Raw genomic sequence first — 24,077 nt, 5'->3', positions numbered from 1 at the left:
AAAAATAGCTAAGAAAAAAAGCTCTATCAACTACCGCAAAAGTACAAATGGACCTGTAGGTCTTAAAGCGCCGTGTCCAACTTCTTTTCCACTTTATAGTGCAGACGCACTGGACTCCGAAGAAAAAAAACGGGATTTAAAGACGTCACCCCCGCTATGGAACGTTGCTCCATGGTGTGCAGATTCTCACCTTTGAGGTGTCTGAGGTGGGGTCCAGTCTTTGAGGGGGCCAGTGAGGCCCCGGGTCCACCGGGGTGCCGCTCAGCATCCGGCCGTTAAAGTGGGTCGGCGCGGAGTGGCCGAGTTTCGGAGACCGGTCCGCCCCGATGCGGCAGTCTTGGAGCGGGTTGTCTTTCGGGCACAGGACCTCCTGGGGGACCTGCGGGTCCCTGGGCAGGCCGGACGAGGGGTGGGCGAGCCAGCTGGCGCGGCCGTCCGGAGGAATGGGAGGAGGTCGCTCCGGGGGCGGGGGAGGCGGAGGGTCTCTCTGTGGAGGCGGAGGTGCGGGCAGAGGCTTGTCTTGTTTCCTGGCCATCCCAGGAGAGGACTGTAGAGTGAGAGAGAACAGTGAGGTACAGAGAGAGAGAGAACAAAGGGAGACAGGGGCTTACGAAAACAGGAAAGATGCTCTGCAGACAGACGCCGTCGCAGATGCACAAGGACGGTGTTTGTTCTCTCGCTGACCTTTGGCGACCCCGTGGGACTTGCGGAGGGCGAGCGGACGCCCTTGTGGATGAGGTCTAGCCGCGGGGGCACTGGGGGCAGACTCAGGTGCTGGAGGCCCGCGTGATCGGGCGGCGGCTTCCAGCGCTGCGTCACAGGGGAGGAGTTTGGTGACATCACTGGGGAGTTCTGTCTTTCAGTGCACTAAAAAGAACCAAGAAATCACAAGGGTTCAGGAACCAGTCTCCTGTTACTCAGCATCAGGCAGATGTAGGGCCGCATGTTACCTTTCCATTCTTCAAGAGGGACTCTTTGTTAAATAAAGGGAAACAAATTAGTGCCTCATTGTACACTCTGCCTTAGGCAACAGTTAATAGCTTATAAGCTAATTGTCTCAAGAAGCATGATAATTATCACCGGAGCCCATGCGGCTGAACAATGATTTTTCAGCCATAAAGTATCTCTTACACAAAGTAAATCTGTACATAAGCAACACATAATTAAATCTTTAAATCTTTTTTTAAGACGCACTAGCTTGACAGAAATCAAATTAATTCATCTCTAGGATCCTGCATGCCACACACACACACACAACAATTGGACTCAAAGTGTACCAACACCTTATTCCAACTCAAACCACAAAAGCTTATTTTTAGTTTCTTTCTTAACATAAAAAAACAGTCAGTCTTTCATGCCAATAAGGGGTTGAATACATGAGTAGCCATTCGGAAACATGAATATTCCTCTGGATCGAGTAACACTGATCGCAACACAGAGGCTCCACTCAACCGAAGTGAGCAGTGTTTTTTTTTTTTGTTTTTTTGTTTTTTTTTCAGTTTCGATGAAACATCTTGTCTCTGCTTGTCATTCACATTTAACATGTTTGAAAATTTTAAAATGAAGGGGAAAAAAAGGGGGGGAGGGGGCAGAATGAAAAACTGGCCGACGGATGTCTTTTGAAATACTACTAGCTTCAAGGTGTCCTGTTACGCTCTTTAAGGTTAATTGAAAATTTGACTCAGTATTGTTTAAGCTCTTGAGTGTCCCTGCAAGGCAACCCTTGTGCGACCTCTCCTTCCAATGAAAAGGACCTGACATTTATGCCAGCCTAGACACGTCTCTTTTCAGTTTCATTCTGATTGTGAGACTTTCTGTATGGAATGCCCTCCACAGACCTAACACAATGTTTTTTAACAGGGAGTAAGAGACCGGAACCTACCCCCACAACCCATCTACGCTTGGACAACAAGGCAGGAGTTTGCTCTTTCTTGCTAAAGCTGACAGACGAAGCATGCATTTGGTTGTGTGTGTGTGTGTGTGTGTGTGTGTGTGTGTGTTTTTATTTTTACCTTCCTAATGGACGCCAAACCATTCATGACCAGGGCCTCCTCGCGGTCGTCGTCATCATCCAAGTCCAACATGGGCGAGTTGAACTGCTCCAGGAAGAAGCACTTGGCCCCTTCGTTGCGTGGGTCAAAGGGATCCACTATGATGGGCTCCGTGCCCTTGATCTCACAGCGACAGAAAGGACAACCCTGGCCGTCGGACTCCTACGGAAACAAAACAAAGATGTCACGTACGCGCAGTTACATACATGCTCTCTGAGACATACAGCGGCGCACGTATGGACACGTACTGGACCCTCCTTAAAAAAAAAAAAAAAAAAAAAAAAAAAGGACACACACACACAAACATGCAAATACTGTATGTAAGCACACCAGACTGGACAGCCTTGGGTGAAATTTGTACCACTCGAGTTTGCTTATTTGTACGATAGCGTAAACATGGCCATGTTGGGGAAATATTTGGGGCCCATGAGGAAGTGCTTTCGCTACAGGAACTGAAGCGAGAGAGAGAGAGAGAAAGAGAGAGAGCAAGCAATTACAAACAGCTGGAGACCACATGGTTTCACTCACCGTAAAACCTGCAGCGTTTAATTCCACATCTCTCCTTCTCAAATTTGGAAAAAAAAAAAAAATATATATACATATATATTCATATGTGTGTGTGTGTGTGTGTGTGTGTGTGTCTATGTATGTATGTATATGTATTTACAGTCTCTATTGGACACACACATATTGAGAGGGAAGTCCATTCTCTCATCTTAAAGGCCTCAGTATCAACTCACAGACAGCACATGGTAACAAAACAAAAAAAAAAAGAAAAAGAAAAAAAAAAAGTCCATTTGCCTCTCATTTCCTCCTCTTAAACGCCCAGAAATCAAAGTGTGTCAATATTTACAAGAACAAAAGATGCTCATGACAGCCATCTGGTTGGGGACTTGTGAAAGGCATCAAAGCGCTGTTTGAAACTTAATCCTAATTAGTCTCTGTGCCAGAGAGAGGGCACTCCGTCTCACTGACAATGCACAGCGCGCGCACACACACACACACGTCTCTCACATGGAAGAGTGGGCGTCTCTCAGAAGCAGCTCGCACGAATTCACGCCAACGCGCTGACCACCGCGTGCGAGGGCAAAGGTTTTTTTTTTTGGTTTTTTTTTTCTTTCAAGCGATGGCAACAAAACAAAACAAACAAACCAAAAAAAAAACAAAAAACAAAAAAAAAAAACAACAACAACAAAAAAAAATCCCAATAGAAAAAAAAAACAGTGATGAATATTAATGCTTTCAAAAGCAAAGCAGATGAAACGGGATCCTAACCAGCTCTCGAACAGCTTTGGACGTGGACGAAAACTGGGCCGGAGATTTCAAAGAGGCATACGCCGGTGCTGTCTCCTCATTAACTTGTGTTATAGACTTTCACTGACTACAAGCTTCAGTGAGCACACAGTCAAATGCTGAAGGGAAAAAAAAAAAAGAAAAAGAAAGTCTGAACTATTATTCTTAGACTTTGGCAGATCTGTACAGCAAGGGCTTCCTTAAAAATGGTAACTTGGGTTTTGTTCTCTTCCGTCTAAACGAGGTCTTATATAAAACTCGGCGCTTTCACACTCCCGTTTAAAGCTTGCAGCCTTGGCCGTGGGACGCGTCACGACAGCTTTTTAGCTCCTTTCCGTCACCTCTCTCCACAGCATCAAACCACAACACGACCAAAAAAAAAAAAAAAATCACTAACTCCAGCCTCAGCGCTGAATGTCGCACCTTCGACCTGAGTCCTTGACTTGCAGACAGTGTGAGCAGGCAACAGGGGAAGTGCTGTGCACAGCGCAATCAGAAAGATCTCTGCAAGAACACACACGCACGCACGCGCACGCACACACACACACACGCACGCGCGCACACACACGCACACACACGCACGCACGCACACACACACACACACCACACACACACACACACACACACACACACACACACACTCCACCCAGCTGACCGCAGAGGCGATATGAAGAACAATGAGATTCATGCAACAGCCATGTGTTGTAGCAGAAATATCAGTGACCTCCTGCCACAGTCGTGTCAGTGCTGAGAAGTCGGCCTCCCACGGGCCCGCTGCATATCCGTTTACTGAGCAAAGCAGCACAGATGTTCCACAACATGACAGAGTTAGGAGGATCTCTGGCAGCATAGCAAATGAGTTTTTATGGCATTAATTATACAAACACGCACACAAACACACACACACACACACACACACACACACACACGTACTTCTATCTTTGTGAGGACACTCGTTGACATAATGCATTCCCTTGCCCCTTACCCTAACCTCAACCATCACAACTAAACTCCTAACCCCAACCCTTACCCTAAGCCTAACCTAATTCTAACCTGAACCCTAAAACCAAGTCTTAACCCTCAAACAGCTCTTTGAAGATGTGAGGACCAGCCAGAATGTCCTCACTTTTCCAAAACATCATCACTCCCAACGTCAAACTGGTCCTCACAAGGATAGCTGTACAAGTACACACACATACACACACATACACCCTTTTCAGCTGTTTACAGGCTTGATAAGGACACATGCACAGACTATGGAAAAGTGAAGAGGGGCCTGCTGGTTTGCCAGGCCTCCGTTACTGGTTCTCCTTGACTGCGCTGTTCAAACACACTCACTCTGCCAACAATTCATGTTTATAGGCTGTAACGTTTTGAAGCCCGTTTGAACTATGCCTGTTTACGGAGGGTGGTGCCACGACATATGTAAAATAAACCGTGTCGCTTTAATGCACGAGTGCAGCTTTAAAAAAAATAAAAAATAAAAAAAAAAATAAAAACCCTGAAATTTACATCTTTATCGTAATGATCTTGTTGGTGTTTGAAGACCGTTGGAGCGTGATGAGCGCGAACATGCTGAAGCCCTGTGAGAGTTCAGCGTAAGATGGAGAGGGCCTTTGGCCTGCACTCCTGCACGGTCTGTACCTGCCACGCTGTAAGACAGGAAGTGCACATGAGATGTCCACATGGTTCTATCTTCACATCTTTGTCGTTTTCAGCGCAGATCTTACACAACTGAAACGTCGAGCCCATTTCACAATACAGTTCATACTGCTCCTGCCAGAAACAGAGAGAGAGGGTTGAGTTAATGCACACATTAAGACACACACACACACACAAACACACACTTCACACATACATATGCATTCAGACATACGCCCACAGACACACGTGTGTAACAAACCTGTGTGACTTTACGCACACACATACATTCAGACATACGCCCACAAACACACGTGTGTGACTAACCTGTGTGACTTTAATGTGGTCATGAGGAGTGGGTTCACACAGGCCTGTCAGATCAGGGTTGTAGCTGCGTCCGTCAGGGAACAGGTAACTGAAGATAATGCAAAAAAGGTCAGGAGTACAGTACACTTGAGACTTACACACACACGTGCACACTCACACACACACACACACACACAGGAACACACACACACACACACACTCACAAACCAGAGTCATGTCCCTTCAAATCCACAGACGGGCAGTTGGGCTAATGTGCTTTCATGCATAATTGCTTTCCTGGCATGTCCATTAGCGGCTACAGGAAAGTGGGACACCTTCACTCGCTCTCTAACAGAGAACCTAAACCAAAAGCATTCGAGTGTGACCACTGCAGTCAAACTGCATTCATACACATAATCTGCCCATCACCTCCTCACGGCACAGGTAACACAACCATATGAAACTGTTTGATGAAGAGGAGTATGATAACGCGTGTCAGAGACTTTGACTGAATGGGACCTGATGCAATGATTTCACACAATATCTTTAGCAACTGGACTGGGGAGGTAAAAGAAACAAAATTAACTGGGGTAGTGAGAATGCAAAATACCCTTCAGGCAAAAGCCAATTAAACACCAACAGAGAAAAATGAATACACCAAACGGAGAGAGACACTAATCCAGTCGGTAAACCAAATCTACCGAGGCTACAGAGAAGGGTCCACAGGGAAACAGGTAATGGCTCTCTCTCCGTAGCCTGCCTTTGAAAGACAGAAAACGTACTCTGATGTATCCACATAGAGGTTTTCTCATCAGTGACAGGGCAGTTCCTCCCTAACGTATGACTGCAACGCTAAGTTAAAATCCTACTGTGAATATGTTCCTGAAGTGCTCCACCAGTCCCAACCCAGTTCTAAACGGTCCAACTTCAACAGTTCACCAAGAACAAACTGTGCCGCCAGTTCATGTAACACATAGGAAAGACTCCCTCATAAAACACTCCATCCCTTGTAAAACGCAGCTATGGACAAACAGATTTTACAAAATTCTGACACAACTAGCATTGAGTCAAATTCTGACCTCAGCTGTTACATCTGTTTACACGGTCGCTAACTGCGTATTTAAATGTTACAACTCTGATAACTAGAGGACTGTTTCCTTCCTCTTTCATCGCTGTTTCTATAGCTTTTGTTTTTCACTTTTAGGATGAGGTTATGCTGGAAACACTTACAAGCCCTCCCTGCAGCCGTCGATGAGCGCCTGGAACAGGGGCTTGTTGTGGGGGATTGTCTGGAGGATGTTCCCGTCGTTGGTGACGTATCCGATGGCCCACTGGCCCAGGCGTGTGCAGCTCAGTCTGAAGATGTAGCTGTGAGAAGAGGTGACAGTCGGACAAGTCAGCCGCGCTTAGACACAACAGGAGACGCCTCTAACACAAAACACTCTTTCTCCCCGAGCAAATAAGAGCTCATTTCACTTGGAATAGAATGCTTTGACAAAACACTATTATGTCAGCTAGTATGAGGCTAGACTTCTCAGTAAAGCCTTACTTGGGTAAACTCTCAGCTAAGGCTAAAACTGTGCGACGCCCAGGCGGGTATAATCACAGAATAACGCCTGTGATAAAGAACGTATATTCACAGATTAACGCCTGTGACAAAGCGTGTACGTTCACAGACCCACACCAGTGATAAAGCGGGTACATTCACAGACTAACACATATTCAGTGATGAAGCGCGTGTAATCACAGTGTCTAGTGTCCATACTGTATAAACAGGGCCAATGCTTTCTCGTGAAATACTTGTCAGCGGTGGACTTGGGCGAAAACACACAGAATTCTGTGTTACTGAAAGAAGTCCACATATACCTTTTAGCACAGCGCTATTTAAAGACTCCAGGCATGCCATCACCTAGCAACAAACGAAATCTTTCTTCAGAGTACATTTAGTCCTAGTGTGGGATTCTTTGCCCCCCCCCAGAAATGGAGTGACATTATGGGCTGACAGTTTGTGCTGGTTTAAGAGGTCTTATTCAGGAGCACAGACACGCTGCACCATTTTTTCATCAAATTTCAAACAAATCCTGATTACAAAGTGGAAATAAATAACTTAAGCTGTTTCCATTTAAAGTCGGGTAGAATGGATTCCAAGTGCATGCTGATTTAATTTTCTCATACTTCATTTGGGGGGGGGGGGGGGGTCAAAAACAATCTTCAGATAGATCAATGCATTACACACAAAATAACCCTTTCAGGAAAAACAAACGGACATAAAAGAAATGCAAATAAAAAAGAAAGAAAGAAAACTATCCGAATGTAGAGCATCTGATATGATTACTATGCGCCAGTAGTGAGGGCTCATCTGTTCAGTGTCAGGCTGGAGGGCAGGACAGGGCATGAAAGACCGAATCCTCTCTGACCACCACACAGTGCTCTCATTGGGAAGAGCCCAGGGGCCATCCCGGCCAGGGACTGTCGCATGGATTACTTTATTACATCCGATCAATTGAATTTTTTTTAATTCTATGGCTGAATTTGGATCTTGTGTTGAAACCTGATTAACAAGGGCCCACACTGTCTCGCTCTCTTTCTGCTGAGTTTGAAGCCACTTAATAGGAGCATCGGGATTTTGCCGAATTTTGTACGGAATAAATTCTTTTTTATTGCCAGAGTTATATAGTGTCGTGAGTCAGTCTAGAGAGTGTGTTAAGTTCGTTCTGGGTTTGGTGGAGAGCCAGCCGTACACTTAAACACGTAACAATCCATTACGTGTCTTTCCTTCTCGTATTTCATGACACTCATGCGGGCCAGGATAAGTGTGAGAAAGTCATGTCTATTTGACAAGACAAAAAAAAAAAAAAATCAATACACCAAATGAATTCAGGTATTCCACACTGAAACAAACTGTCGGTTATCACAACTTTATGCATTCTAGAGTAGTCACTGTCATAGCGAGTTTTTAAAATGGATGAAGACACACACAAAACACAAGGACACATTCTGCGAGCTCTCAAAGAGGGAAAGTTGACCGATATATGATCCCAGCTCAAAAGCACTGAAGTCATTCGGTGTAATCCATTATGCATTTCTCTTCTGAAAGGCAGATACTATTCTTCTGCACACAAGGCAGGTTGCTACCGAAGCAGATTAGTGTCTCAGGGGAAAAGCACTTCAGGAAAAAAAAAAAAAAAAAAAATAAAAAAAAAAGACAGAAAAATACACTTACTGTCACTGTCTCTACGCATTACGCCGCTGGCTAATTAAAACGGCAGCGGTTCGTTATTTTCGGCTGCAGGCGCAGGGAAGACGGGAAAGCCAGGAGAGATGGATGTGCTAATAAGCTTTTGGGTGCTGTGGGGTTTTTTTGGGGGGTTTTTTTTCTCTCAGGGGCCCCTGACTCCCGTGTGCTAGAGTGCACAAACCAAACAGCTCTGATGATGGCACGCTGGGCTCTGTGTCTAAGGCCTGACTTTGACGAGGTTGGCGTTGCAGGGGGAGATGAAAGAAAGAGACGGGAGAGTACGTCCGTCTAGCCGCGCCTGTGATTTTGACAACTTATTACAGTGGCTACCACCATACTGGAACTGTGTGCTCGCATATTGGTGCTTGAGTCCTGTCTCTGTGACTACTATATTGGAATGTGTTATATATATATGTGTGTGTGTGTGTGTGTGTGTGTGTGTGTGTGTGTGTACCTGTCTGAGGTGTCACCAGGGTTATGACTGTAGCTTTTCTTTGTCTGTGCATGTGTGTGTGTGCGTGTGTGTGTGCGTGTGTGTGTGTGTCACAGCTGAGGCACATGTAACGGCTCATCCCTCATGTGAGGTCCTGACGCCTTACTCACGCCCCTCCCCCTCGCAGCTGCTGCTGCTCTCGCCTCTTCAGGAGACTGGTATTTGCATGCAGTGATTCAGAACAGAGAATCTGGTCTGACCACCCACTGTCCCCCTATTTCCTTCTGTTTGTTTAAGTCACACTGGCCTCTAGCACGGAGCAAATCACAGTCAAATAAATAAAAAAAATAATAATTAAAAAAAAAAAAAAAAAAAAAAAAGAAACAACAACAATGGTTACATTCATGCATTTTTATAGAGTTCCCAGTTCCGTTGTGCAAATCGAACAGGGGGGGAGCCATCTCGGCAATAAACAGCGCTTATGTTTGCATCGCCTTTCTGTTATCAAGGCTGGCTATTACACAACACTAAAGTGCCTTTAATCACAAAGCCAGACCCTGCTTAGACCCTGCTATTCATTGTGTACAGTGGCCCTGTTGTTAGTCTAATCAGCTAATCTGCTGAGGCTGGATTTATTTCCTCTGCCTGCCCCTGGCTGGATCTTCCACTCTCCAACGCAACAGACGGACAATGAAACTCGCGGCCTGAGGAGACGGCTCTGTTTCAGCTGGGCGCATGGCAGGCCGCGCAGTTTCGCCCCTCCTTTAATTAGCCGGAGTCTCGGCCACCGCGCCCTTATCCCCCACCTATCCCCAAACACACACACACACACACACACGCCCCCACACACAAGCACGCACGCACACACCACCTCTGCTTGCTTCCGTCTGCCAGACCAGACCAGAGCAATCGCCTGCTGAAAAGGCAAAAAAAAAAAAAAAAAAAAAGAAAAAAGAAAAAAAGAAAAGAAAAACAGCTGCGTGTGTGGGTGAGCAGATGGCACATTCATTACAGCAACAACACCTCTCCGCCCAACACGCTCCACCCACTGCCACTCCTCCGCAGGCCCTCTCTTCTCCTTCATTCCCTTTTCTCCTCACCCGCGTGGAGAGAAGAGAGGTAGGCGGGCGGGGGGGTGGGTGGGTGGGGTGGGGGCGTACCTGCCGGGCTTGTTGATGTATTTCTGCAGACGGGCCTTGACTTCATCATAAGTCAGGAAAGCCATGTAACCCGGGTGAGTGACGGCCAGGAAGTTCCAATTCCTCAGGATGGAGCCCCACGGCTGGAGAAAAGGAAAAGAGGAGAAAAGAGGAGAAAAGAGGAGGGAGGAGGACGAGAGAGAAAGGGGGGGAAGGGAGGGGGGAAGAAAAAGCGCCAAAGGGTGAGCCAGAGGAGCGAGAGTACGCTTTCGTGCACATTGCTCGCCCCTATCGTGAGGGGAGAGAGTGATGTAGCGTGTGTTAGTCAAGGTCACTAAGCTAAGCTAGTCTTAATTATCAGCATGACAAGCCGTCATTTAAAGAGAGCAAAATGACTGTAATCAAGGATACTATTAAAAGAATATAAAGCAGACTCTCTGTATGAGCTGTTAAAAACATTTTCGGGTGTTTTTTTCCCCCCCCCTCCACAATCTACATACCAATCTCTTAAAACGGTCATATTTTCGATCACGTTGCAATGGATAAGCTGGAGTCACTCATCACATGTGTTGCACAACTGAACCTATGAGTATCTTATTTGGGCAACAAAAATCTTTCAGTATCTTTAAAACACATACATAGGGTTAAATTATTTATTGCGTACCACCTAGACCATCACAGAATGGACTCTAAGTTGTCATTAAAAGGCTTGCTCAAAAAAGCTTTCTGCTTTCTGCTTTCTCTCTCTCTCTCCCTCTCTCTCTCTCTCTCTCTCTCTCTCTCTCTCTCTCTTTCTCCCTCTCTCTTTCTCCCTCTCTCTTTCTCCCTCTCTCTTTCTCCCTCTCTCTTTCTCCCTCTCTCTCAGCTCTTTCTTAGAGTCAGTAGCGGTGGTGCTCTGTGCCCAGCAGCGGTTTAAGCAGTAGATTTCCACCCAGCGCTTCGGCAAGGCCGGTTCACATGAGGATCAAGAGCTGAGACTTAAACCCCTGAAAGGCAAGCTATAGATCCAGGCAGTTTCACCCAACTCAAGGGCCCGCATTCTCTCTCTCTCTCTCTCTCTCTCTCTCTCCCTCTCTCGCCCACATGTGAGAGACTGAGGGGCGGAGCCGAGCGTGGCTTTAGTGTATGTGGGGAGAGGCAGGTAGTAGACTGCCTTCTGATATGACTAGATACATTATTGTTATGCTAGACCTCCCCTCCTCGCCCCCGGTGGAGGAGCGGTATGGAAACTTGTGTGAGAGAAAAGTACAGCCTCTGATATTTGTGGGGAAGGAACGCTGCACTCGTCTGCTTGCCTTTTTTTGTGTGTTTTTTTTTGTTTTGTGGTGTACGTGAGCCATTTCTGTGGGAACATTGTTTTCTTCAGAAAGAGGAGATCTCTGTCAGCGAGTCTATCCTCTCGCCCACGCTGGAGAGTAAGGTGATCCCCACTTTCAGTTCTGATATTGCTTTCTGTCTCTGATGATCTAACCCTGACATTTAAATGTTCTATTGTTGTGAAGGGGCTGCTCTCTGATGTGAGAGGGTTGAAGGATGCCTGTTGTTTTTCAGAGTGTTTTGAGGTCGGGGTGTGGGTGTGGGGGTTTGGGGTTTGGGAGGTGGGAGAGGTGAAAGGGGGGGGGGGTGTGGGTGTGGGGGTTTGGGAGGTGGGGGTAGGAGAGGTGAAGAGGGGGGGGGGGGGTTACCTGAAAGAGTCTGGTGAAGATGTCAAACTCGAAGACTGAGATGTAGTCATTGCAGGTCAGGTCAATGGTGGATTTCAGAGCCATGGCCTCCAGACCAGAGCTTATGGGATGGACTTCGTGAAGGCACTGACGGAACACTTTCCATGGCACTATCGTCCTGACACACACACACACGCAAACACACACACACACACAACAAACATACAAAAACAAAAGATAGCCTGATGTTAATTTCACAACATTATTGCATCATTTTTTTCTTTTAAGACTTTTTTTTGGCCTGTTTTCACATTCACAAGTAGGTTTATTATTCATCTGAAAGAAGTAGTAAGTGGGGTAAAAAGTGTATACATTTTATTAGTACATGTTTGACATTTTCATCCGCCTTTTAGAAGCAAATAGCACGACACCATTTCATTTACCTATGAACACATACATAAGAATGCATTATAAATCATTAGCAAACCTGCTAACTCCTACACACAGAGATAAAAAAACAAAACAAGGCCCATAAGATAATCCTAAGAAAACGTGAGACTCGACAAGTCACACACACGTGCTGGGCTTGATGGGTGTCTCATTGCTTAAATGCACTCTCAGCAGATGGAAAAACAACACCAACAATGACCTTCAGAAAATGGCCAGTAAAAATAGAGGAACCAAAACTGTGTGAGACAGACTCTTAGACAGGCTGTAAAGTGCTGTCAGAGAAAGACATGCATCCTGTCTCTCTGGTGAAGAGACCAAAAAAAAAAACCCCCAAAAACAACAACAAAAAACACCCTTGGAAACGCTTCACAATTAAAAGAAAAAGAAAATAAAAGTGTGAGACAACACATGATACAGGTACAGAAAAAAACAGACAACACATCCCACACAAAGTAAGAAGCATGAACAAATTCACTTCAGGGCCGGGTACAGTTAATAAAGCAGCGTCTTGGCCACTAAAGTCAATCCACGGTGTATGTCACTTTCATCATGTCAAAAAAAAAAAAAGAGAGAAAAAGGAGAAATAAAAAAAAATAGTCCAAAGATCTGTCACTAGTACAGGGTGAACAGAGATTCAGAGGAGCTGACCCAGTGCAGGGCAGTTTCTGTGCTGGAGACTCGGAATCTCTTGCCTAAACACATAATATAGCTTATCTTCACAGCTTCAAAATGAAGTCTAACGAGCGGGTAACAGCTTAGCAGTCAGTGCTTTTAGGTGATCATTATTAACCAGTGGGCTACAACATTAATTTGTCAAGGACTGAAAGTCATGCCATGCAGCAAAAAAAAGAAGAAGAAGAAGAAGAAGAAGAAGAAGAAGAAGAAGAAGAGGGGGAAGAAGGGGAAGAAGATAAAGGTCAAACAATTTGAAATCTATTTTTTTTTTAACAAACCAATTAACATGTGTCACAGTTCTCGTAAACGAGCTGACTCACGGGGGGCGGGGGGGGGTGTGAACTGTGGAGAGCGACGTGTGAATCTCCACTCGCTGTTCCACGGGGCCAGTGCCCTGAGGGTCACCGCCCCCCCCTCCATCCCAAAACTCTGGGCCTCGCACCAAGAAAGCATGAGACCGCCATTCTCCAAGCAAATCCAAATACCACGCTCGGAGTGGGACTGAACGAGCGATTATAAGCCATGAAACATTTAAACGCCACCCTAGGAGCTGCATTCATCATCTGTCTCACACACACACACACACACAGTCTCTCAACACATGTATCTCATTATAGTCCAGAGCATCGCACCAGCAAGACAGAGAGTTTAGGTCTAATGAGAATCCACCGCTCCAACGTCTCTCATGGAGGTGTATCGTACTAACACAGGAGATTTAAAATACTAATCACAGAGGCATTCTTATCATAGGTCATGACCTTTAGTTTCCTAAGGGAAAGACAGAGTGGTTTCTTACTGTTGGGGCACCAAAAGGTCCTTTTCAAAAGAGCAGAGCAGAACAAAGTCGTGAAAAAATACGAGAGAGAGAGAGAGAGAGAGAGAAACAGCAGGAAGGAGAGAGAGAGAGAGAGAGAGAGAGAGAGAGAGGAGTGTGTGGTGCAAATCTCTTTTAAAAATAAGCTCCTTTTAGGACGTTTCATCCAGATGGGCTGGAACAGAAGAGGACATTGCGTTAACGGGTTACGCACGCCGCGTCAACTGCACGAGCCTGACGCAAACTGAAAACGAGGCTGGAGAAGAAGGCGAGAAACGATGGCCCGATGAACAAACGTGTCATTCCTCACATCATCTTACCGCGAGGGCACCGGAGTCAGAAGCCACGGAGGCGTCGCTACACCTCTCCACAGAATCCAGACGGCGCTCCTTCCAGTCAAAACCAGAAGTGTCAGGTGAGGAGACGCTGAGGCCTAACAGAGGACTTAACAAGGAGGTGTGACTTCATGAAAAATGAGCGTGACTCATTGGACGACACCGAGACACCGCCAGCAAAAGCACCTAACACGGCTTTTTAAAACATACTGCCAACAAAGCAGCCTGTCAGAGCTTATCAATGTAGGACAGGAAGACACCCTCAACAGCCAATGACAAGCCACAAAGACACAACGCCACGGGCACCGATCTACAGAGCCTGAACTAATCGCCAGAAATGTGACAAGGGCTTCAGAAGATTCCACTGTTTGCAGTAAAACATATTATGCATGTGACACTCAGCACAAGCCCAGAGCTGGTCAGAGTGAGTGACATGTTTTCCATAAATGACTATATGAAAACACACACAAACACACACACACACACACACACACACACACACACACAAACAGTGACTCACTCTCTCTCTCTCTCTCTCACACACACACACACACACACACACACACAGTGTAATGTGTGTAGTGTGAGAGCAACAGAGACCTCCTTCTCAGAAACACACATAAAAATTTCCATGATATATAAAACAAATTATGGAAATGGAAAAAAATAGCGATGCACAAACGCTCTAGTTAATTTTTTCAGGAGACACTGTTCTTTAAAAAAAAAAAAAAAAAAAAAGGACAAGAAAAAAAGAGAATTAAAAGAAAAAATTGAAAGAAAAAAAAAAAAAAAAGCAGTTTGGCTGGATACTCTTGGCGTTGCCGTTGGAAACCGAGCTTCCATTGGCTGGTGTTCCTGAGCTGCATTTAAATGAGCAAAAATTTTTTAAAAAATAAATAAATAAAAAAAATTTAAAAAATTATGCACGAGGACAAGCAAAGCATTTAACCAAGCAACTTCCATTCTGAACAAATTGCTCATCAAATCATCCTTCAGGCAAAAAGGTAGGAGCCCATTAAGTGCGTCGTAATAACGGTGGGAAAATGAAGCTGACATCCTGACATAAAAAGCAATGGCATGAAAAAAGCAAACAGCAGTCCAGCTGAGAGCGGCGTTTCTGTGGTTTTACCTCCTTATCTCTTCAGCTTACGAACCACCGTACAAACCACCCTCTAAAGCTGTCAAAGGCTGAGTTTGATCATTTGACCGCAGTTAATGTTTGACAACGTGAGAAAAGTGGGGAAAAAAAAAAAACATTTTTAAAAAAAATGACACTGACTAAACCAAGTGAAGATCACATGGGGACAGGAGATGTTTCATAACCAATACAAGTTCATATGACAGAGGCTGAAAGAGCTCCCTCAGGCCAGTGGGAAAATATTTACTTTAACGACATGCCCGACGCAACCAGATGACGAAGGGGAAAAAAAAAAAACACGAAACGATAAAGGTACCATTTTAGGGTAATGTCTTTGTGCGTGTCTACTATACTCTCCTCCTCCTTTGTCATTTTCATTTACACTAAACAGATCAATCAGTCAATCAATCAGTCAATCAATCAATCAATATCTTGCCTAAGTGACAAATCAAATGACTTGATCACACTATTCACCCAAAAAGACAGAGACCATGAGGATGGTTAATAAGTCTGTTTCAGCAAGATTTAATCAAGCCGATAACACCCCCGCCCCCCCCCCCACCTCTCCACATCCGCGTTCATACAAAAACACTGTGACGTCTTCTAAACATGCCGTTTAGCTTAGGCTTCAAAACCAACTGCATTTCTACTCAAAATGAAACTGCTTTGTTGACAGTTTTTTTTTTGTTGTTTTTTTTTTGTTTTTTTTAAATGCATTTTCAGTTTTGGTGAGATGCAGTTTTTTCCTGTCACTTTGTAGAACACCACATCCAAACCCACACTGGTGTCCAAGCATTCCGCTGTACTGAATTTCAGTATTTTCAAAAAACAAACAAACAAACAAACAAACAAAAAATAGCACATTCAAGCCATTTCGTGCTAACCCTCACAGACTGTATAAACAGCTCTAGTTGTATCCTGTTTTAATCTTTTTTATAACATTATTTTGTAGTCCCAAACATAAAGACCTGCTTTACAGCCTGTGATGACACCATTCGCTTGCTTATCAGTAGGGAGAAATAAATCAACCACTCCACCGCAGACACACACTCCAAAACTGACTCCTACAGTTTGGTTTACTCCTCAAACCCTGGACAGGAACACAACTGAAAACATATTTAAATAAAAAAAACAAAAAAACAAAAAAAAAAAAACCCTCTCAACTAAAGCATCTCTTATCGGTCCGTTCAACCAAGACTACAAGTGCAGCTGGGCAGCCCGGGCCTTTTCTCCTGATGTTTTCTGGCGATATGAATGGCGTGATGATGTAAGCGTAGCGCTGTGTTCCTGCCGTTCGAGCGTCAGGCGATAGAGAGCTGGGCTGGGGTATGACTGGGGTGAAACGTGAAGAATGCTGCCCTTCCAGGGTATCAATGACAGACACACTTCCTCTGCGCAGTCCGGGAAGCTGAGCTTCATAATAATCTATAATATATCAGTGCTGTAAAAGGATACACACTGGGGACTGGGCTTGTTCTTGTTCCCCCTGCCCCCCCCCCCCCCCCCCCCCCCCCCTCTCTAAGCCAGTCTATTGGGGCCTGTTCTAGTAGGCTAGCTTCCCCGTCACCCCTGTGTCTGCCTGAGTCCATTCACTCTAACCTGTTGGTAAGTTTGAAAGAGGAAGACTCGAAATGATGCAGGAGCCCTGAAGATTTTGGGTGAATTACGCATCTCAGTCTATAAACGGGGCATTAGTTCTTAAGAAGTCCTTGAAAATGAGCTGCTAAGAGAGGAGAGAAGGACCTGCTGGAGCCTGTGCTCGACATGAAAGAGAAATAATGAACGCTGCTCCGAACATGTCGGGTCTTAAACGCGCTCGAGTCGAAAAAGCTTCTCTCAGCTCACCCCTTTCAGCTCAGACGTGCGTACATAGTATCACCCCTATCAATATCTATCCGTGGGCGGACAAGCGATGGAGCAGAGACAGAGAGAGAGAGAAAGAGAGAGAGAAAGAGAGAGAGAGAGAGAGAGAGAGAGAGAGAGAGAGAGAGAGAGAGTGAGAGAAAGGGAGAAAGGGAGTAAACAAGGGGAGATTCAAACTATCATGAGCTAACAAGCTGAAACTAGTCTTAGAGATTAAGAGTCTGAGGATCCAGTCAGATAAGGGGGGTGGGGGGAGGAATAAAATCCACCTGAGGCCTCCATCCAGTGGACCATAACACTCTTCTGAAATGCTCACTTAGCAACAGGCCTGAAACAGATAATTAGCCAAGCAGATGTTTGCAAAGAAGTCCAATAACCTTCCCGCTGTGTCAAACGCACAAATCCTCCCTCCATGTCCAATGAGACAGTCCGAAGCATGGCTTTCTCATTACAAAGGGAAGAATATTCAATGCATATATAGTGGATCGAAACCTAACGCGACGACACCGACTGTTTGAGAGCTGTGTAAAGATTGTGCTGCATGAAACTTACTTTTCCCCAAAAAACCTTCTCCAGAACTCGGCGGCGTCGGCCTTGGTAATACGGAAGGTGTCGCCTTGGAACTGGCCGCCCGGAAAAATGGCTTTGATCTCAGCCAGCATGTGACTGAAGATCAGGGAGAGCTTGGTGAGGTTTCGCCTGTAAGCAGAGAGAGAGAGAGCGCGAGAGAGAGAGAGAGAGAGAGAGAGAGAGAATGGTCAGTTCAACAAGCCATGAAAAATTCAAACTTCAGATATACACCACAGAGACACATACAGAAACAGAAACAGACACACACACGCACGCGTAAACACACAGACTGGGGGGGTGGGGGGGGTGGGGGGTGAGACATCAGTTTCCTTTGCTGTATTTGGAAATATGAGCTACATGTGCGTGAGAATCTTCTGCGTGAGGTATGCTGCTATACCCATCTTCTAGTGAGAGGACATTATAAGTTTGCCTTGCAGTTTGACCGTAACCCTGGATTAGGAAACAGAGCCGCAGAGCATCTGCTGCTGCTGTCACTGCCTAGTCTCTGAGGACAAACTAAATACATCACTCTTCCTTCACATGATATCACACACACAAAAAGAAATAAAAAAAATCACACAATCAACACACCCTGAACACTCCACCACTTCAATTTTATATGCATTTCAAAGTCAATGCCATATATATAATTATCCAAATTTTCATCCTACTCTCCATATAGAAAAGCCCTGCAGGAGGGTAAGGTGGAAAGGTCCCCTGGTGCTAGCAGAGAGGAGAGGCAGGGAATTGGAACCCCCTGCTACAGCCTCCCGGGGGATTAGAGGAGGCTGATAAACAGCTCTTCAGCACAACCTTTCAGGTGACACTCAATTAGGCTGGCTGACTTTGCCCAAGGAGTGTGCGCTGGAGAGAGGCAGACAAGAGCCAGGCTGCACAGCGCAGATAACTACCTCCTCTGAGCCACACAGCATACGCACAGTAGACACACCTTCACGCTGGAGAATTCACACACATACATGCACACTACACACACACACGAGCTGAGATTCACGCTGGGGGTGTTATGGGCAAACGTCACGAGCTGGACCCCTGCAGTTCCCGAATAACATCAGAAGCCTTTCACTAAAAAAACTTTTAAAGTTTTGTTTGAAAAGTTGGCTGAGGAAATAGGAATGAATTAGCGCCTTTTAAGCGAATGGTACGGGCCTGTAATTAAAAGCACATAAATCAGCAGGCAATATTACACAGGCTTCCTGTCAAAAACAACAAAAGTGGAGCGGAGCTATTAGCAGTGGTCTCACTTCAGAGAGAAACAGAGAAATGTATTACTCTAGAGAGCAGGGAAAACACAGACGCTGGTCTGGTGTTTCTAACCTGCCCTTCAAAGTATCACAGTAGGGATAGTTTATAAAAGATAAATAAATAAATCGAATCAAAGGTATGAATTTCAATTAAGGAGTTCTGTCTGCAGCGAGCGCCTACTGCGCTGCTAAAGGTTCATCGGGTGCTGTAAACAACCTGGTTTTACAAAAAACTTTTAAGAGTATGAGCGCGCTCAAAACTGCTCCCCTGTCAATGACTGACTGAACTGATAAGAATCCCCCATCCAGCCCTGCTGTGTGTACACCAGTTCATTTGTTTAGTGAGGCAATAAACCATGTGCTACGTCCTCTTATCAGAAAGATATTTTAATCTCATTAGAGTCTTTTGACGAACAAACAGCGAGAACGACTCCACATTGACTGGTCTACGCCCCCCTCCCCCTCCCCCCCCCTCCCCAAAATTGACAAATTAGCTCTCGCTCATTTCATTTAGTTCTCCTTCTGGCGCGGAGGGAGTTTGACAGGATCAGGAGACAGAAGCGTTTCCGTATTCTGAATGAGGTCTGACCAAGACTACCACAGTGTACGCATTCTTTGCACCGGAGTCAAAACGCAGGCAGAGTTTCCCCGCAGCAAGTTCTTGCCGAGGTTCTCAGGAGCCGGAGAAATCAAGTTCTCAGACGTCTACGCGTCTCATTTTCCTAGCTGAACGAGCAAGTGAGCCCCAGAGAGATGCTCGATTTTTTTGAGAGACTAACTTTTACAGTTAGAGACGCATACCCTTGGCCGACGATATCAGTTACATCATCGCACCTTATGTTTTCCTTCCCTTTTTTGTATGAATCATCAGAGGAACAAACTGAATCAGGAGATGCTGAGTACACGTGTTAAGGTTTGTGTGTATGGTCTCTCTCTCTGCATGTCAAGTCCTCCCCTGTTATGGGACATGAATAAATATCTCTGTGCTGTGTCCATGAAGACAAATGGAAACAGGGCCCATAAGGTAGTAGCTGATAAGATGCTGTAGGCCAGCATCACAAGCATGGAGAGGAGGTGAGAAACTGGGGACCTTGCAACTGTGCATGTGTGAGGGGGGGGGAGGGGGGGGGGATCTGAGGAAAAGACAGAAAAAGTGAAAGAGAATATACTAATCCCTTTTAAAGAGGATGGTCTCAGGAAGGAGAAATTGAATTATAAACAAGGCAATAATCACAGCCAACAGGCGCATAACTTATGCTAATTCCCAACCCACTCTCTCCCAGGCGGCTCCCAGCATTTGGTGATTCCTCACCTCTTATCAGTGGAAGACTGAGAGCATTGCTTCAGAGAGCAATGAAAACTGACCATGACGGTTCCAAGACAAACCCCAGGTAACTGCCACAGTGCCCACTGTGCTCTGTGATGAGAAAACTAGGGTCACTTTAGTTTTTAAACTACATAAGACAACACTACCCCCCAACACCTTTGTCAAATGTCAAATCAACCATGCAGGGGGTGGGTACTTCGGTATGGGCAATACAGCCAAAATATATTATCACGGTATTTATATTCAGCATCACAATATTTCATTTTTCAACAATTTACTGTACAGTACACCCAAGCTGGAAATTATGTAGTACTCCATTTGCAGCCTTTTAAGAAAATCTATCCCTACAATAAAACACTACCCCTGACATGAGGGTATTAAGAATACAAGCAAAAGAGCAGCTGAAAAGCTGCCAGTTTGCAGATGGGCACCACGCAGTTTGCAGTCGGAAATGGGTCAAATGGACGGCGGGACTCAAACTGGGATACGACGTACGATTTGACCATAAATCACTAGTCTTTGGAAAAAAAAAAATGTGTTTTGCATTTTACCCGGAATATTTTCCCGGAATTAGGCACACAGATGCAGAATGGTGGTGTTGGAAAAATATTTGCAGCTGGGTGGTCACGATGTGGATCTACTGTTTATATTACGTCTTCTGAAGCCCTGGTTTTCACCTGTTTTAATCAGGACTACATCTTTGGTTAAGTTAAAAGCTACTCTTTCCAACCTTTGCTTGAGTGATGGAGTTATCTCACTGCTTTGGTGAGAGGCGTTAGTTCAGGTCCTGTTGCCTCTGACTGGGTGGGTTAAACTGTGGCTGAGGGCAATGCATTCAGATATAACGCACACATCGCTAGACTCCCTGCCTATGCTGTTTGGGGTGTATCCGTTTAAGGTGGCTGAAAATATTGGCTGCGTTGCCATCTGTCATATAAACAGTATCTTTGCAAAGCTTGCAAATTACAGTGGATTGATTCAAGACGGATTTGGCAAATCCAAACCACTTCCACATTATTGAAGTGGAACGTTTTTTTTGGAACCAGTTCTTCTTTTTCAGCCATATTGTGCTCTCTTTATAGTCAAGTCAGCACATAAGGGAGGAAAAAAGATATCAAGTAAATGTCGAACTAGTATCACTGTTTTCAAGGTACCACCTACAGTGTCTTATTCTATTGGTTTACTGGTGTGGGGCAGGATGAGTTACCATTCTGTGGAGTTCCAGTGTAAGTAAGTGCGTTTGGGAGCAGGATGTGAGCGTTGTAAGTGCTGCTCTTGGAATAATACAGTGTACAGCAGTTCTGTCTCCAGATATGCTTTCATTATCTCTGCAAAGTATATCACGGATAAAATTAAGGGTACAGTTTGGTCATATCACCTTCCCCTGTCTGTACTGTGTCTTGGCTTCATTTTTGTCATGAAACTAAACATGCAGACACCAGAATGAGATGAGCCAGCGAAAACATTTAAGAGTGCTACACACCAAGAGGCCTCCAAGAGCCGCTTCTTCTCCCTAGAGTGCAGCTCATCTCCCTCCTACACACTCTCAGTTCCTCTGGGGGCATTAAAGGGCTTAAATAGTGAAACAGATGGAGCGAACTCTCGTACAATTTCTTACTAGTGAGCCATTTTGTGCGCTCTGTTTCGGGGAGGTCAGCGCTAGGGAAAAGTGAGGCAAAAACTGGTGACTCGGTCAGAAGTCGCGGAGGTGAAGACAGCTGACTGTTCTGAGGATACTCACTTCTCTTTCCTTTTGATCATGTGAAAACCAAAGCAGGCTATGAGCTACACGTTACGGTCAGTGTTTTAAAACCTAAACCGCTGACGCGGACTTGCGAAGACCGCACATGGGCGACGTCGGGTTCCGCTTTTGAAATATGGCGTGCTTAGCATATTTAGCAAACACTCTGAGCTAAATTCTGAGAAGCCGACAAGCGTGCTCATCACTTCTAACTAATTTGTGAGTCACAACCTGCCGACCATGTGGCTAATACCCCATTTGAAAATTAATGTTCCGTTAAGCGGGTGCGCGTGCTGGATTTCTGGATCATTTCATGTTCAGTCTCCAACACACCACGCCTATAGTGTCTCAGCTACTAGCATTCCCCAGAATTACTGTCTGTGCTTGAAATAACATTCAGTCATTCACTATGAAAGAAGTTTGCATAATTCAAAGTGAGAATATGGACACATGAACTGATGATTCATTAGGTCAAACGGCAAGCAAATACTATAAAACCAAGCTTTTGTAAAGAGCAGGTCTTTCAAAAGACTGACTGCCCGTAGACGCTGTTAAGGCTGATGAGTGGCAACAGTGGCTCCAGATGTCTATTGAGTATTTCTGCTCTCACTGTGAATTGTATCGACCAGCCGAAAGCCCAGTCTTCATGGCCTCACATCAACTAAGAGTCATTCATCACCCAAGAGTGGGCTGAGAAAACGCTCGTGGGTGATACTAGAGATTAGTACAACGATGAGGGTAATGTCAAAGGACAAAGTTCAAGTGCCTCTGATCTCATCAGCACCGGGACTGAAGACTCCATGAGCTCACAATGAATCATAGCCTTTATGTGTGTGTGTGTGTGTGTGCGTGTGTGTGTGTGTGTGCGTGTGTGTGCGCACATGTGTGTACTTGTGTTCATGGTTAATTATCTGTCCAATTTGCTTGTCTTTATGAGTCTAACTCTTTCTGACACATACACACACACACACACTAACGCTTTAATTTCCCTGAGAAGCCAGTCTCTGCTCTGCTGTGGTGTTCTCCAGGTTTTCTGTGGCTGGGTGTGGTGGTGTGCCCTTAGGCCAGGCTGGGTAATGCACTCTGCTGTGTATCCAGGGTGTCACTCCACACGATGACAGGGCTTTAGGTCCTTCACTCTACAAACTACTCCCACTCTGACACAGCCACAAACAGCAACAAAGTCACTCAGTCATAGAGCTCAAACAAGCATTGATCTATGTGAGCACAGCAGATCGATACTCTAACATGTAACTGGTCACTCTGCAAAAAAAAAAAAAAGAGGTACTTTCAAAGCCTGTCTTTGTACGGAAGTCCCAGTTTACAAAGAGCACAGGAAAAAAATTATGAAAAAATCAAATTTATATTCTAATCAACTTTAACTTCTACATACTCACTAAAACTTTTAATATGGAATATAAATAGTGTGATAGTGTCTTCTGAGTTGACTGTCAAGGTTAAAGTCTTGATTCCTGCAGGACTTCTGGAGGGAGTTATTTATGTGTGAAAGAAGTACAGTTTTGGAGTTTTGTTCTGCAGTGCTGCTGTTAACACATGTTCTGAGCCGCGATGGCTGAAAGGAAACACTACACATCGATTTGATTGACAGCTTGGCCATTAAGCCTGCTAGGTAATAGAGGCAAAGCCATTTGCCCAGTCTAACAGCTCTACAGTTGGATATAATCAGAACCACTTATAAAAGACACCAAGCATCTAAAAAAGACACAAATTCCTGGAATATTTGCACAACTGAAGAAAAACTGACAACACGCTACATCTATTTTAGCGTTAGAAAAAAAACTCACCGCGTTCATTTATAACGCAAACAAAATCTTTAAGAGAACGTTTATGAGCCGTCAAGATTATAAAATGGTGACGTTTTTACGGAGGACGCTTGAGAAATAAGGTTTTATCTGTGCTCAAACTGACGACAGCGCTGGTGTCTGGTGGCAGCCTGTGTGTGTGTGTGTGTCTCCTCTTCATGCTACCTACTCTGCTTAATTTAGATTCTAGCTGTGCTCCGCGTGACCTCCCAAGTTTTAATAACCATGATAAACTCTCTGGACTAGAAGTTGTTGACACAAGGAGAGCACTCTGGCATGCACGCAGAGACAGGCTGTTTGCGAAGGGACCGTCT

General features: G+C 45.1%; 1 protein-coding gene across 3 annotated transcripts in view; it reads right to left on the bottom strand.

Moving 5' to 3' along the window:
* Nucleotides 1–24,077, bottom strand: part of cblb (Cbl proto-oncogene B, E3 ubiquitin protein ligase) — a 52,629-nt gene that overhangs the window by 7,685 nt on the left and 20,867 nt on the right. For all 3 annotated transcript variants that reach the window (XM_030792427.1, XM_030792429.1, XM_030792428.1), the window contains exons 4-12: nucleotides 17,593–17,739; nucleotides 11,787–11,943; nucleotides 10,123–10,244; nucleotides 6,522–6,659; nucleotides 5,313–5,400; nucleotides 4,989–5,120; nucleotides 2,013–2,213; nucleotides 685–867; nucleotides 191–547 (exon numbers count right to left, since the gene is read on the bottom strand). In XM_030792427.1, the coding sequence (XP_030648287.1) occupies nucleotides 191–547; nucleotides 685–867; nucleotides 2,013–2,213; nucleotides 4,989–5,120; nucleotides 5,313–5,400; nucleotides 6,522–6,659; nucleotides 10,123–10,244; nucleotides 11,787–11,943; nucleotides 17,593–17,739 (1,525 nt within the window). The remainder of the gene's footprint in view (nucleotides 1–190; nucleotides 548–684; nucleotides 868–2,012; nucleotides 2,214–4,988; nucleotides 5,121–5,312; nucleotides 5,401–6,521; nucleotides 6,660–10,122; nucleotides 10,245–11,786; nucleotides 11,944–17,592; nucleotides 17,740–24,077) is intronic.

Source organism: Chanos chanos, chromosome 15 (genome assembly GCF_902362185.1).
Source record: "Chanos chanos chromosome 15, fChaCha1.1, whole genome shotgun sequence".
In the NCBI taxonomy this organism is placed as follows: domain Eukaryota; kingdom Metazoa; phylum Chordata; class Actinopteri; order Gonorynchiformes; family Chanidae; genus Chanos; species Chanos chanos.
Note: the sequence above shows the minus strand (reverse complement) of the source record. Positions and strands in the feature narration are given on the sequence as shown.